The 16,240-nt window shown below is 45.3% G+C and overlaps 1 protein-coding gene across 1 annotated transcript; it reads left to right on the forward strand.

The window, feature by feature from the left end:
• Window positions 1-422: 422 nt before the first annotated feature.
• Window positions 423-1,292, forward strand: LOC137373334 (putative nuclease HARBI1). Its single transcript, XM_068038158.1, has one exon. The coding sequence runs from the start codon at window positions 423-425 to the stop codon at window positions 1,290-1,292; it is 870 nt and encodes a 289-aa protein (XP_067894259.1).
• The last annotated feature ends 14,948 nt before the right edge of the window (window positions 1,293-16,240 follow it).

Raw genomic sequence — 16,240 nt, forward strand, 5'->3', positions numbered from 1 at the left:
GGCGGGTATCTGTCAGGTCCACTGCATTGAGCAGCAGGGGGTTGAGGAGGCTGTGGAGACTCCAAATCTCTATGGGTGCTCTGCACTCTATGAGTTTTACTTCTCCAGGGTGGAGGACAGTGGGAGAGAGATATGGAATCAGACACATGGAGCAGGGCTACAATATTGTCCCTTTGCACCCGCTGCATCTGCATCCCATCACAACTTCATGACGCTGATGCTCCTCTGGCCTCTGTAGCCCTGCTCCATGTGTCTGATTTCATATCTCTCTCCCACTGTCACCCACCCTGGCTAATGTGCACAGAAGGTGCGACCCAGCTGAAAGGGTTTACAGACATATGCTTAGCTTCATGGAGATGTTGAAGCACCAGTGTCTCTGAAGACTGTGTGGCTTCAGGCAGGTGGTAGCAGGCCCGTGCAGAATGCTGGACGAGGAGTTGGGGCCACTGGGATGTGGTGGACACCCATTGCCTGTGGTGGTGACGATAACTGTGGTGCTCAACTATTTCACCTCAGGCTCATTCCAGGGATTGTCTGGAGAAATATGTGGGATCTCTCAGTCAGCCGCCCATCACAGCATTAAGCAGGTGATGGATGCCATGTATCAGAGTTCAGGGCAATACATCAGGCATCCCACAAATCAGGTCTGTCAGGCCGGGAGGGTGATAGGATTTGGGCCATTGCTAGATTCTCTCAGGTTGAGGGGGCAATCGACCATGCGTGTGGCCATCAAGGTTCCCTCAGAGCAGCCAGGCACGTTGATGAATAGGAAGGGGTTCCATTCACTGAATTTGGAAATAGTCTGCGACCACTGCAAGAGGATCTTGCAGATAGGTGCAAGCTTCCCAGGAAGCTGCCACAACTCGTACATCCTGAGACAGTCCCAGGTTCCTCAGCTGTTTAGGCCATCCAAACGCCTTTACAGATATATCCTGGGTGAAAAGGGGCGTCTACTAAAGACATGGCTACTTACACCTGTGCTGAACCCCAACACCAAGCCAGAGGACACCAACAACAGTTGCCATATGACTACTTGGGCAACCATTGAACAGGCAATTGGGCTTCTGAAAGTGAGGTTCAGATGCCTGGATAGATCTGGGGAAGCCCTGCAAAATTCCCCATCAAGGCTCTCATGTATTGTGGTGGTATGCTGTGTGCTGTACAACCTGGTGCACCAGAGGGGAGTAGCATGGAGAATGACCACCACATTGAACCCGCTGCTTCCTCTAAGGAGGATGAAGTGGAGGTTCTTCGAGACTAGGCAGCTAATGGAAATACACCCAGAGATATAATGTCAATGGGCAGTGGCATGCGTGCCAGGAAGACACGTGACTCAATCATAAGCACACATTTCTCCTGAGATTCTGGTAAACACCTCTTGAAATGATTCAATCTTCCCCCAGAGGTAGCCTTGGTGGTCTTTCATTAAATGCCCTTACCATCTCACTGGTTCCATCATTACATCATTCCAAGGGCTACATTCATCATTGCCACTTATTCAGCACACATCTTTTCATACCCTCCATCTCAAGGGCTCACCATCTGGTAACAGCCCACTCGTACAGAAATGAACAGACGAGCTGTTAAAGTCTGCATTAGAAGAACTTTAAATTTGCACAAAGCAAATCCTGGATGTGGCCCTCCATGAGAGTCACCACTCTCAATGGAGGAGGCCATGTACTCACACACTAGAGACATGGCGTCACTCATGGCATGGATGGACTCCTCCATCATCCTCGCAAGAGTACAAACAGCCTCTGTGAACTCTGACAGCTGTTTACACATTTCACGCTGTTGCTCCAGCATCTGCCACTTTGCTGATGACTCCCGAGGCTTGCTATCTGTGTGAAGCTGAGCATATCTGGGCCCTTCCGCTGTCCTCTGCTGGGGAGTGGCCACAGCTGTCACTGCCTCTGTTACCTGCTCGCGCATCTGTGCCATGCTCACCAGCTGGTGCCATTCTTTCCAAACGTGTATCAATGCCCACCAACATGAGAGTATCAGCACTACTGGAGGGTGTGTTGGACTGATGTGACGCTGTCTCCTCATATGGTAGCGGTTCCTCTTCTGAGGTCTCTTGTGGTCCTGGAGCCATCGTTGGTCCCGCATCTGCTATTGGACCTGCGGGAGAAACAAGAGTGATCTTTGTAGTATAAGGGTCTGAAAGGGTTAATGTTGAGAAAATGTAAAGAATACATCCTACAATGACGATGTAAGAGATCACATGTGAGAGAGAATTGAAGCGAGATGCAGCGTGGCCTCAGAGGAGTCACACAGACTGGTGTGAAACTGGACATAGTTATAATGTAATAAATGTAATAATTAATGTAATAAGTTTCCAATACTAAGGAATCTCTCTAAGCTAGACTAACTATATATATTAAAGGTGGCAGCGTACTAACCAAATATACAACACGGTGATCAGCAGTGAGATCGTCAAACATCCCAGAAGAAGAATTTTGAAAAAAAGAATTTGAATAGGGCCGACTGAAAAAAGTGCCAAAACTGCTGAACTCAAGAAGAGGCTGTGGAAAAGTTCCAGAGCTGCTCCGTGGATGAAGGAGACACTGAGAGTTGGGGAATCGGCTTGCAGAAATCTAGTCCAATGATTGCAGGCTTTGAGTCAGAGAACGAAGCAACCTGAAAGTGGGCAAAAATTTGTTCCTCACGATTGGCAGGCAGCACTGGGGAAATCAAATGTGCTTAGTGAGTGTGGATCCAAGGTCAGCGCCATTACATGTGATGACCGGAGCGGGCAAACAAAGAAAAGCAGCCAGGCTGCGGGTACTCGATATTCCAAGAGAAGAGAGTTAAAGGAATATTGTAGTAACACTACAAAACTGCATGTAAAACAAAGAGGAAATAAATCCAAAGTCTAGTGGTGAGATTTCACAGGGAGAAACGGTGGCCATAGTGGGTATCAGTGCAGGGCTGAAAAGCATGGGAAATTTTCGATACTGGAGGGAAAAATTCAAAAGTGAAAGTAAACCTAACAGAAGCTATGGATCTTAAATTTGCAATTCCAGAGAGGTTTGGACACATGGAAGGACCAAATCAAACCCAAAATTGGTCACTCTGGTGAAAAAGATTTTTGAGTTAAAAAATTGCTTCCAAATTAGACAGCCAATCTGAAGCAGAGCAAGTTAACACATTGCTATATTCCACTGGGGCAATAGCAGATGATGTTATTGCAAGATAAGGCAATAATGAGAAATCAGTCAAATTTGATGAAGTTTTAAAAGTCTTTGATAGTTATTTCAACTTACAGAGCAGTAAAATTCCAGAAAGGGAAAGATTTAACAGAAGAGTCCAGAAACCAGGTGAAACAGTTGATGCCTTTATCAATGACCTTTACAGACTAGCTGAAGGATATGAATATGGGGACCTAAAAGCTGAATTAATAAATGACCGCATTATAGTAGGTATTGCTGATGAATGCCTATCAGACTTATTGCAGTCTAAAGAAGACCTCACCCTGAACAAAGCTATTCAGCTGGTAAGACAAGCAGAGGTCCAGAAGAACAACAGAGCAATCCTGAGATGTGAAGAAAAACCTTGGTTCAGCAAACCTCCAGCAACCATGTGGTTTGTCCCACTCACCGCGAAGTTGTCCTGCATTTCAAGATCTGTGCAAGGCATGCAGTGCAAAAGGACACTGGGCCCACCTATGCAAGAAATATGGCTACAAAGACGCAGCCAGAAGTCACAATAGGACACAAACAAAAAGAAGACAGGTGCAGCAACATGGCAACATAAGCAAGGAGACCACCAGAGACCTGCGTAAATATAAGCCGATACACGGAGTCCACAGCAAAATAGACCTGAGACAAGACCCAGAGTGGAGCGATTCTCAGCCAGAAGATGCGCAGGCATTTTACATTGTGAACCTGACACAGTATGTTGATGAAGTCAAACAACTGGAAGCTTTTGCTTCTATTCATATCATGTGCCCGAAGAAAGTTGCTGTTGTCCAGCTACAATGGCTTTGTATTTCCTGCCATCTTCTAGTAGTGTATCAATGCTGTGACCTTTCTTTTTCCCCAAGAGGTCTTTTTGAAATGCTTTAATAGGTGTTGAGACAATCTCCAGCTCCATTAGTCGCTCTGACAACTCAGTTTCTGAAAAATCACATTCGCTGCCCTAACTATCGCATCTACTGATGAACTGATCTATTGATTCCTGTGGCTGTTGCCTGTAGGACATCAATTCCAGGAAATGAATTCTAAGATTCACTCTTACCCAAAACTGATCTTTTAGCACTTTCCATATCTTTGCAGGATCTTTCTGGTCCTCTTCAGATAAGCCAGAGGTATTGATTCTGTGTAACACCTCATTTTCAAATGCTATCAGTATTTTCAAAGCCTGCTTCTCTGGTTCTGCAACCGCTTGGTCGATGAAGCATAACTGCATTCTTTGTTTAAAAAGTTTGAACTCGGATAGGATAACAATGCCATCCAGTTCATGCTGGGAAATTTGATATCCATCCTTCTGCTGTTCTTTTGCTTTCTGCTCTATTTTTAACTTTGTTCAGCTCTTTGTGAGCCTTCAGCACTGTGCTTACTATAATTTTTCTATTTGTGGCTTAAAACTTGTTTTATTAACACTGTGCTGTTCCACCATTAAGAAATTCTTTTTTAGGCTAGCTGCTTTGATGCGTGTAACAGGTGCTTGACGGTGTTCTCTGTTTTTTTCTTTTTCAGCACTTTGCTTGTTTGTTTATACAGCTGTTCGACAGGCAGTTCAAGGGTTTTCCCCTTTGCTTTTTTTTTTGCCAGAGTTTATGTCTGACTTGTTCAATGATTTTTTTCAGCTAGGCTACTTTAATGGAGACTCTGCTGTGTTTGGGGGTTTCTGTGCTTTTTTTCCACTATTGGACTTTGTTTTTTTCTTTATTTCACACGCTTTTCAGGATTCCCCCTTTTTTTTCTCTCTCGCTGACATGGAGCCTTTAGAAAATGAACTTTTTAAAACTCTTCAACACTTTTTTTAACCAGGATTTCTCGATCATCGGCACAATGTGTTGCCTCCCAGGTGCCAGGGTACGTGATGTCTCGGATCGTGTTTTTGGGATCCTCAAGGGGGAGGGGGAGCAGCCCCAAGTCGTGGCACACATAGGCACCAACGACATAGGTAGGAAGACAGATGGGGATTTAAGGCAGAAATTCAGGGAGCTAGGGTGGAAGCTTAGAGCGAGAACAAACAGAGTTGTTACCTCTGGGTTGTTGCCCGTGCCACGTGCTAGCGAAGTGAGGAATAGGGAGAGAGAGGAGTTGAACATGTGGCTGCAGGGATGGTGTAGGAGGGAGGGTTTTGGTTTCCTGGATAATTGGGGCTCTTTCTGGGGTAGGTGGGACCTCTACAAACAGGATGGTCTTCACCTGAACCAGAGGGGTACCAATATCCTGGGGGGGAGATTTGCTAGTGCTCTTCGGGGGGGGGGTTTAAACTAATTCAGCAGGGGGATGGGAACCTAAATTGTAGTTCCAGTGTGCAGGATGTTGAGAGTAGTGAGGTCAGGGATAAGGTTATAAGGACACAAGAGGACACTGGCAAGCAAGAGCTTGGTTTAAAATGTGTCTACTTCAACGCCAGGAGCATCCGGAATAAGGTGGGTGAGCTTGCAGCATGGGTTGGTACCTGGGATCTCGATGTTGTGGCCATTTCAGAGACATGGGTAGAGCAGGGACAGGAATGGATGTTGCGGGTTCCTGGATTTAGATGTTTCACTAAGAACAGAGAAGATGGTAAAAGAGGGGGGCGGTGTGGCATTGTTAATCAAGGAAAGTATTACAGCGGCAGAAAGGACGTTTGAGGACTCGTCTACTGAGGTAGTCTGGGCCGAGGTTAGAAACGGGAGAGGAGAGGTCACCCTGTTGGGAGTTTTCTCTCAACCTCCAAATAGTTCCAGAGATGTAGAGGAAAGGATAGCAAAGATGATTCTTGACAGGAGCGAGAGTAACAGGGTAGTGGTTATGGGGGACTTTAACTTTCCAAATATTGACGGGAAATACTATAGTTCGAGTACTTTAGATGGGTCTGTTTTTGTCCAGTGTGTGCAGGAGGGTTTTCTGACACAGTATGTAGACAGGCCAACCAGGGGCGATGCCACATTGGATTTGGTACTGGGTAATGAACCCGGCCAGGTGTTAGATTTAGAAGTTGGTGAGCACTTTGGTGATAGTGATCACAATTCGGTTAGGTTTACCTTAGCGATGGGCAGGGACAGGCATATACAGCAGGGCAAGAATTATAGCTGGGGGAAAGGAAATTATAATGCGATTAGGCAAGATTTAGGATGCGTAGGATGGGGAAGGAAACTGCAGGGGACGGGCACAATCGAAATGTGGAGCTTATTCAAGGAGCAGCTACTGCGTGTCCTTGATAAGTATGTACCTGTCAGGCAGGGAGGAGGTTGTCGAGCGAGGGAGCCGTGGTTTACTAAAGAAGTTGAAGAGCTTGTCAAGAGGAAGAAGAAGGCTTATGTTAGGATGAGACGTTAAGGCTCAGTTAGGGCGCTTGAGAGTTACAAGCTAGCCAGGAAGGATCTAAAGGGAGAGATAAGAAGAGCAAGGAGAGGACACGAGAAGTCATTGGCGGATAGGATCAAAGAAAACCCTAAGGCTTTCTATAGGTATATCAGGAATAAAAGAATGACTAGAGATAGGTTAGGGCCAATCAAGGATAGTAGTGGGAAGTTGTGTGTGGAATCGGAGGAGATAGGGGAAGTGTTAAATGAATATTTTTCATCAGTATTTACAGTGGAGAAAGAAAATGTTGTCGAGGAGAATACTGAGATACAGACTACTAGGCTAGATGGGATTGAGGTTCACAAGGAGGAGGTGTTAGCAATTTTGGAAAGTGTGAAAATAGATAAGTCCCCTGGGCCAGATGGGATTTATCCTAGGATTCTCTGGGAAGCCAGGGAGGAGATTGCAGAGCCTTTGTCCTTGATTTTTATGTCGTCATTGTCAACAGGAAAAGTGCCGGAAGACTGGAGGATAGCAAATGTTGTCCCCTTGTTCAAGAAGGGGAGTAGAGACAGCCCTGGTAATTATAGACCTGTGAGCCTTACTTCGGTTGTGGGTAAAATGTTGGAAAAGGTTATAAGAGATAGGATTTATAATCATCTTGAAAAGAATAAGTTCATTAGAGATAATCAGCACGGTTTTGTGAAGGGTAGGTCGTGCCTCACAAACCTTATTGAGTTTTTTGACAAGGTGACCAAACAGGTGGATGAGGGTAAAGCCGTGGATGTGGTGTAGATGGATTTCAGTAAGGCGTTTGATAAAGTTCCCCACGGTAGGCTATTGCAGAAAATACAGAAGTATGGGATTGAAGGTGAATTAGTGCTTTGGATCAGAAATTGGCTAGCTGAAAGAAGACAGAGGGTGGTGGTTGATGGTAAATGTTCATCCTGGAGTATAGTTTCTAGTGGTGTACCGCAAGGATCTGTTTTGGGGCCACTGCTGTTTGTCATTTTTATAAATGACCTGGATGAGGGTGTAGAAGGGTGGGTTAGTAAATTTGCGGATGACACGAAGGTCGGTGGAGTTGTGGATAGTGCCGAAGGATGTTGTAGGTTACAGAGGGACATAGATAGGCTGCAGAGCTGGGCTGAGAGATGGCAAATGGAGTTTAATGTGGAAAAGTGTGAGGTGATTCACTTCGGAAGGAGTAACAGGATTGCAGAATACTGGGCTAATGGGAAGATTCTTGGTAGTGTAGATGAGCAGAGAGATCTTGGTGTCCAGGTACATAAATCCCTGAAAGTTGCCACCCAGGTTAATAGGGCTGTTAAGAAGGCATATGGTGTGTTAGCTTTTATTAGTAGGGGGATCGAGTTTAGGAGCCACGAGGTCATGCTGCAGCTGTACAGAACTCTGGTGCGGCCGCACCTGGAGTATTGCGTGCAGTTCTGGTCACCGCATTATAGGAAGGATGTGGAAGCTTTGGAAAAGGTGCAGAGGAGATTTACTCGGATGTTGCCTGGTATGGAGGGAAGGTCTTACGAGGAAAGGCTGAGGGACTTGAGGTTGTTTTCGTTAGAGAGAAGGAGGAGAAGAGGTGACTTAATCGAGACATATAAGATAATCAGAGGGTTGGACAGGGTGGATAGTGAGAGCCTTTTTCCTCGAATGGTGATGGCAAACACGAGGGGACATAGCTTTAAGTTGAGGGGTGATAGATATAGGACAGATGTCAGAGGTAGTTTCTTTACACAGAGAGTAGTAGGGGCGTGGAACGCCCTGCCTGCAACAGTAGTAGACTCGCCAACTTTAAGGGCATTTAAGTGGTCATTGGATAGACATATGGATGAAAATGGAATAGTGTAGGTCAGATGGTTTCACAGGTCGGCGCAACATCGAGGGCTGAAGGGCCTGTACTGCGCTGTAATGTTCTATGTTCTATGTTCTAATGACTCACCTGATTGTTTGCTTTTCAGTCATGCCTCTATCCTATGGAGCTTTTCTCAGCCTTCTAAGGTATATATCTTTCTTTCCCTCTTTTCCGGTACTTGTTTTAAAGTTTCTTCACTTGTTTGCTGTTTAACCCACATTCTTCAAGCTTATATCTTGTTTTTTCACCACCAGTGCCACCATATCATGAGTTTCTTTGTGTTATCTTAAGCAACACAATGAGGTACATGGATTCCAGTTCCTTGAAGATCTTTGGAAGGTTTATTGACAGCTAAACTAATACACACAATACAGAGCAAACTATATACAGAACCTTTGTCCAGAGTGTTACAGTGCAGAGTGACTATGGCTTCTAGTCACATGGCTACATTCTGGTACTTATCTCATAAGCATACTGAATTGTAAAAAGGACATCACTATTAAAGCGATCATATAACAGACACTGGAGCAAGTGTAACGGTCTTATCAGACAAATAGCTGTGGTTATCAACACACTAACTGCATCCAACAGAAGCTCAGTTACAAGGCCCAGGAGGGGTTGAACTGGAAGTTAAGGGGAAGCTACAGACAACACTCCAGTACAAGGTTACACAGATGTTGGAAACACTGTACGTTTTAAGGAATGAAAAATTCTCTCTCTTAAGTAGAAGAGCTTGTACCGACCTTCATCGTATAAGGAAAATGGAAGAAGTTAAGCAACAAGAATCCAGGAGTCACTTCCAAAAAGAATTCCCAAAATGTTTTACTGGTCTAGGGAGTCTGAAGACCAAATATTGTATTACTTTGTGGAACGATGCTAAACCAGTAAGTCTTTTCACGCCTAGGAAGATACCACACCCACTAATGAAGTAAGTCTAACATCAACTAGAAGACATGACCAGGACGGGACTCATCTTTCCTGTTACTGAACCTACAGAGTGGTGTTTGGGAATGCTTCCAGTTCCTAAACCTAATGATGATCTTCGCATTAGTGTAGACTTAACTCAACTTAATAAGGCTGTGGCAAGAGAAGTTCATCTAATGTCCTCTGTGGACGAAAGCTTGGCAAAGTTATCCAAAAGTACAGTCTTCACAAAGCTTGACACAAATAGTGGCATTTGGCAAAATCCATTGTATAAGAAGTCAAGGTTATTGACAATGTTCATTACTCAGTTTGGAAGATTTTGTTTTAACCATTTACCATTTGGTATAACATCAGCACCAGAAATATTCCAAAGAGCTATGTCGAACATTCTACAGGGCCTTAAGGGTGTAATATGCCATATGGACAACATCCTAGTTCACCGTGAGTCCATTGAAGAACATGACCTGAGGGTTAGAGCGGTTTTGAATCACCTACAAGAGAAAGACCTAACACTTAATAAGAAGTGTGAGTTTTCAGAATTGTCTATTCATTTTTAGGACACATTGTCAGCAGCAATGACAACATAGCAAACCGACAAAAGATGAAAACCATTAGTAAATTCCCACTACAGGGATGGGGGCAGTCCTTTTCCAAGAACAGCCAGATGGAAGTCGAAGACCATTTTATTATGCATCCCGAGCATTCTCTGCCACTGTAATGATATGCTGTAACAGAGAAAGAAGCTCTCGCAGTCACGTAGGCTTGTGAGAAGTTTTCAGATTATATTATCGGCTTAACGGTTGTCATAAAGACAGATCACAAACCCCGAGTTTTCTCACTTGATGAAAAGGAACTCACTAGGATGCCTCCGTGAATCCAGAGATTCCGGTTGAGGCAAATGAGGTTCACGTACAAAACAGTATACGTACAAGGCAAGCAACAAACGAGAGCAGATGCATTGTCCAGAGCTACCGTCAACCATCCTACACAACAGGGTGTTAACTTTATTAATGAAATTGAGTCATATTCTTAGGTCACTGCATCATGATGGCCGGCAAGTTCAAAAACGCTCCAAGAAATTCGTCATGCTCAGATGCAAGATGAAGAATGCATCTATATCTACCAATATTGCAAGCAAGGCTGGCTGCAGCAGCGTCCCAGTGGTAAGAGGATGAAAATCTTCTTCGAATACAGAAGGTAGTTTACTATAGTGGATGATTTGCTGGTACGTGATGAGAGACTGGTGATTCCAGAGTCACTCTAGGTAGATATCTTGGAGAAAATACACCAGTGTCATATGGGTATAACTAAATGTAGAGCAAGAGTTTAGGCGTCTGTGTGGTGGCCAGGAATATCGAAAGATATTGAAGAAATGATTTCAAATTGTCAGGTATGTGCAGTGCACAGATAGTATCAGAGGGAATCACTTAACTTGACGCAATTCCCAACTGGACTGTGGGAACATCTGGTGAGGGATCTGTTCATATTTAATGGAAAATCCTACCTGACTATCATCGATTACTTTTCAAGATGGATCGGGGTCAAACGTTTGTAAGCAACGACAACTGAAACAGTCATTCGAGTGTCACAAGAAATCTTTGCAACACATGGTATACCTGACCAGATAGTGTCAGATAATGGACCACAATTTGCAAACGACGATTTCACGCACTTTGTGGAAAACTGTGGATTTGTACATCTTACAAGTTCCCCTAGATTTCCACATTCTAACGGAGAAGCTGAGCGAGGAGTCAGGACTATGAAAACATTGTTAATGTAAAAATCAAGATTTTCAAACGGTGCTCCTGAACTACATAAGGACTGCATTGCTATATGGATTAGCACCATCGGAACTATTGATCGGAAGGAAGCTTAGAACACAACTTCCAATCCTACCCAAAAAGTTACTTCCAGGGCTACAAGTCCAGGATTAACAGAGAGTTCAAGACAGAGAAAAGTCTTAACAAAAGCAACAAGTCTATCATTATGATAGAAAATACTATACCAGGAACTTACCTAAGTTGATAGAAGGAGAAAAGTTATGGGTATGAGACAAAGGCAGAGAAGGAGTAATTGTCCAGAGAGATTAAAATCAACAGCGATCTTATTTAGTACAAACTTCAGAAGGTACTATAAGAACAAACAGGAGGAATCTTATTCCTATTCATCAAAGATGTCAATCAGTCATACATTTGGATGAACCAGATGTTGAACCTGAGATTCAGAAAGCACCAGATGCTACAAACCTCAATGAAGGCCATCCAAGGCAAGAAACAAGAGTTCAGAGGAAGACTACTGATCTTCTGCATCTGACAACAACATGATCAGGGAGAGCTGTGAAGCGTCCTGACAGATTGAATCTGTGTTGTCAGAGACTTGGGGGGGGATGGGATGGTATGTAAAATGTTAATAGGTGAATGTAAAAAAAATATATATTTGGATAATGACTGGGGGAGATGTAGTATAAGGGTCTGAAAGGGTTAATGTTGAGAAAGTGTAACGAATACCTCCTACCATGATGACGTAAGAGATCACAGGTGAGAGAGTCTCTAAGAGAGATGCAGCATAGCCTCAGAGGAGTCACACAGATTGGTGTGAAGCTGTACATAATTATAATGAAATAAAAGTTAATGTTCTAAGTTCCCAAGACTAAGGAAACTCTCTAAACTAGTCGAACTAGATATATTAAGGTGGCAGCGTACTAACCAAATATGCAACAATATTAACGAGCTGCGCTTTCAACTAGCTCCTTCTGCCTGTTCTTGATCTGGAGCTTCCTGTGTTCATCAAGGCCCAGAGAGGAGCCATACCTAATAATCATCAGAAGGTTTGATACCCATATCCATCACATTACTAACTCTCTATGGGCCCCACACCTGCCTCACCCTCAGTGACAGGCTGCACTGCTGCAACCCATCCTATCTCCATTGCCTCCTCTTCCATCAGCTTCCCTACAGGTATGAATGCCACACCACCTCCCATTCATCTCCACTCCCCAGCATTGTGAATGAGTTCCTCCTGCAACCACATACATATACAGTGTCCTTTCCTTTCTTTTCTGGCCTCCTTGTTTCGAGAGACAATGGGTAAGCACCTAGAGGTGGTCAGTGGTTTGTGGAGCAGTGCCTGGAGTGGCAATAAAGGCCAATTCTAGAGCGACAGACTCTTCCACAGGCGCTGCAGGTAAAGTTGGTTGTCGGGGCTGTTACACAGTTGGTCTCTCCTTACACTGCTGTCGCTTTTCCTGCCAACTGCTGAGTCTCTTTGACTCGCCTCTCTTTAGCCCCGCCTTTATGGCTGTCTGCCAGCTCTGGCGATTGCTGGCAACTGGCTCTCACAACTTGTTGTCAATGTCACAAGACTTCATGTCATGTTTGCAAATGTCTTTAAAGCGGAGACATGGAGGGCCGATGGGTCTGATACCAGTGACGAGCTCGCTGATCGTCCTTGGGGATCCTGCCATCTTCCATGCGGCTCACATGGCCAAGCCATCTCAAAAGCCGCTGGCTCAGTAGGGTGTATATGCTGGGGATGTTGGCTGCCTCGAGGACTTCTGTGCTGGAGATACGGTCCTGCCATCTGATGCCAAGGATTCTCTAGAGACAGCGATGATGGAATGCGTTGAGACGTCGCTCTTGGCTGACATACGTTGTCCAGGCCTCGCTGCCGTAGAGCAAGGTATTGAGGACACAGGCTTGACACACTCTGACTTTTGTGTTCCGTGTCAGTGCGCCATTTTCCCACACCCTCCTGGCCAGTCTGCACATAGCAGCAGATGCCTTTCCCATGCGCTCGTTGATTTCTGCATCGAGAGACAGGTTACTGGTGATGGTTGAGCTCAGGCAGGTGAACTCTTGAACCACTTCCAGAGTGTGGTCGCCGATATTGATGGATGGAGCATTTCTGACGTCCTGTCCCATGATGTTCGTTTTCTTGAAACTGATGGTTAGGCCAAATTCGTTGCAGGCAGTCGCAAGCCTGTCGATGAGTCTCTGCAGACACTCTTCCGTGTGGGATGTTAATGCAGCATCATCAGCAAAGAGGAGTTCCCCGATGAGGACTTTCCAAATTTATTCTCTGCTCTTAGACGGGCAAGGTTGAATAACCTGCCATCTGATCTTGTGTGGAGGAAAATTCCTTCTTCTGAAGACTTGAACGCATGTGAGAGCAGCAGTGAGAAGAAGATCCCAAACAGTGTAGGTGCGAGAACACAGCCCTGTTTCACGCCACTCAGGATAGTAAAGGGGTCTGATGAGGCTGAATTGTACCTTTCATATTGTCATGGAACGAGGCGATGATACTTAGTAGCTTTGGTGGACATCCGATCTTTGCTAGTAGTCTGAAGAGACCACGTCTGCTGACGAGGTCAAAGGCTTTGGTGATATCTATGAAGGCAACGTAAAGGGGCATTTGCGGCATTTCTCCTGTAGCTGGCGAAGGGAGAACAGCATATTAATAGTGGATCTCTGCTCGAAAGCTGCACTGTGCCTCAGGGTAGACACGCTCAGCCAACTTCTGGAGTCTGTTTAAAACGACTCGAGCGAAGGCGTTCCCCACTGTGCTTAGCAGCAAGATTCCACGGTAGTTGTTGCAGTCACTGCGGTCACCCTTGTTCTTATAGGGAGTGATGATATTGGCATCGCGCATGTCCTGTGGTACTGCTACCTCATCCTAGCACAGGCAAATGCAGTTCATGGAGTGTTGAGAGTATAGCAGGCTTGGCACACTTGATTATTTCAGGGGTAATGCCGTCCTTTCCAGGGGCATTTCCACTGGCTAGAGAATCGATGGCGTTACTGAGCTCCGATTTTGTTGGCTGTTTGTCCAGCTCATCCATGACTGGCAGAGACTGGGCTGCATTGAGGGCGGTATCAGTGACATCATTTTCCCTGGAGTAGAGTTTTAGGTAGTGCTCCACCCAGCGGTCCATTTGCTTGCTTGGGTCAGTGATCGTTTTCCCTGATTTAGACTTGAGGGGGCGATCTTCTTGATGGTTGGCCCAAAAGCTCTCTTAAAGCCGTCATACATTCCTCTGATGTTTCCGGTGTCAGAGGCCAGCTGAATATGACTGTTTAGGTGTTGCCAGTAGTCGTTTGCACAGCGCCTGACTGTTCTTTGCACGGTGCCTCTGGCGGCTTTAAGTGCTAAGGATGTTAACTTGCTGGGGACTTTCTTGTAGTTCAGCAGTGCAGTGCACTTGGCGGATATGACAGGTTCCATCACTTCAAACTGAGGTTGAAACCAATCTGCATTCTGCTTCTCCCTTTTGCCAAAGGTGGTCGTTGCAGAGTCATAGATGGCGTCTCTGCTGTAGGCCCACTTGGTCTCTGGATCCCCTGCAGTAGTGTTTGAAGGGCTTTTTCAAGCAAATTGAGAAACTTTTGTGACAGCTGTGGGTAAGAAATTCTGGTAGCGTTGATGCGCGGGCAGCAATTTTGCTTGGAATGATGTAACTTCTTTGGTTTGAGTCTAACTTTGCTGCACACCAGGGAATGGTCGGTGTTGCAGTCCGCACTGTGGAAGCTGCATGTGATTTGAACACTGTATATGGAGGCTCGCCTTGTGACGATGAGGTCCAGCTGGTGCCAATGACGTGATCTTGGGTGTTTCCATGAAACCTAGTGACAGGGTTTAGTTTGAAAGAACGAGTTGGTGATGCAGAGGTTGTGGTAGGTACACAACTCCAGCAGTCTCTGTCCATTCTCATTAATCCTTCCAATGCCATAACGTCCGAGGCAGGAGGGCCATATACAATGTCACTCGTCTTATTGCCCAGCCATGCTCGTCAGTCTCTGCTACTTTACATGCCCAGCATCACACCACTGGGAGGCCTGCTGCAAGCAGCCATTCAGTCCTGGCAATGCAGCGATCACCTCTGACTAACCATGGGCCTCCAGTGGGAAGCAACTTTCCATCTCAATGCGGTTACTGGTCCCTGGTCATACCCAATGCATGGGTTGACCACCTCTCCTCACATCTCATGGGTGCCATTTAAGACATGCAGAGCTGTGAGCTCAAATTTATGAATGTCACTCGCCTTATCAGATCGTACTTTGCATGTGTGACCACCCCGTGGCTACTGACTTCCTTGGCCACCTCCAGCTATGCCTTCTTTGTGAGGTTTGTTGGCCTCCTCCTCCCATCCACTGGGAACAGCACCCCTCTTCATTCCCTCGTCGTCTGCAGGAACATTTCCTGCAGGAACACCTCCTGAAAGGCTTCATTGAACTATGGACCCACGCTTCCTCTGACTCCAGCCATTCCACCACAGCCTCCCTTGTTCTGCACCCCTTCCAAAATATGTGTGCAACCTGTATGAAGGCTGCAGACTTGCCTTTAAATATGGTGCCTTCCATTGACCTGCTGGAACTTCCTCCTTCTGACCTGTTATTGGTCAGCTCCCCTGCCTGCCGGATGTTAATTAGATTCAGATGGGAAGATTGCTGAGGAAGTCCCGCCACCCGCCCATGTGGCCACATGACCTGCATTTGACCCTGGCGTTGGGACTTCCCCCCATTTAGCAAAATCCAGCCTATAATATGTTGCATAATAGTACTTTATCTGGTTGAAGGGAACATTTCATTATAATCTTTGAGAAAGTGCTACTTGTGATTCATATGCAGATTGCAGTTGCTTGATGCGTGACTATATTTTGGATTCTTGATGAACCAGAAGTCTGAGGATAGGCACCTGCTTACACACAAACAGTTTGCAATGCCCCAGGGCTGGATGTGGTAGACTAATTTTTCAAAATGACTACTAATTTGATCAAATTAGTCTCAATTTACTCTTCAATGTGAAACTTCACTTTAATGAGACCCAATACTTTGCAGCAAGTTGTGTTTGACATTGAGGAAACTATTTAACATTCAAAACCTTATCAAGCTTTCCACAGTTGTGAAAAGAGAGGGTAAATTTTTCAAATATTATTGTCCTTTCTAACGATGCTGTTACAATCCCACCAGATTTTCAGAAATTC

Source organism: Heterodontus francisci, chromosome 9 (genome assembly GCF_036365525.1).
Source record: "Heterodontus francisci isolate sHetFra1 chromosome 9, sHetFra1.hap1, whole genome shotgun sequence".
NCBI lineage: Eukaryota > Metazoa > Chordata > Chondrichthyes > Heterodontiformes > Heterodontidae > Heterodontus > Heterodontus francisci.

Bases quoted from the DNA above. Each gene is read 5' to 3' on its own strand.
- LOC137373334 (XM_068038158.1), top strand. From the start codon at position 423: ATGCTGGACGAGGAGTTGGGGCCACTGGGATGTGGTGGACACCCATTG.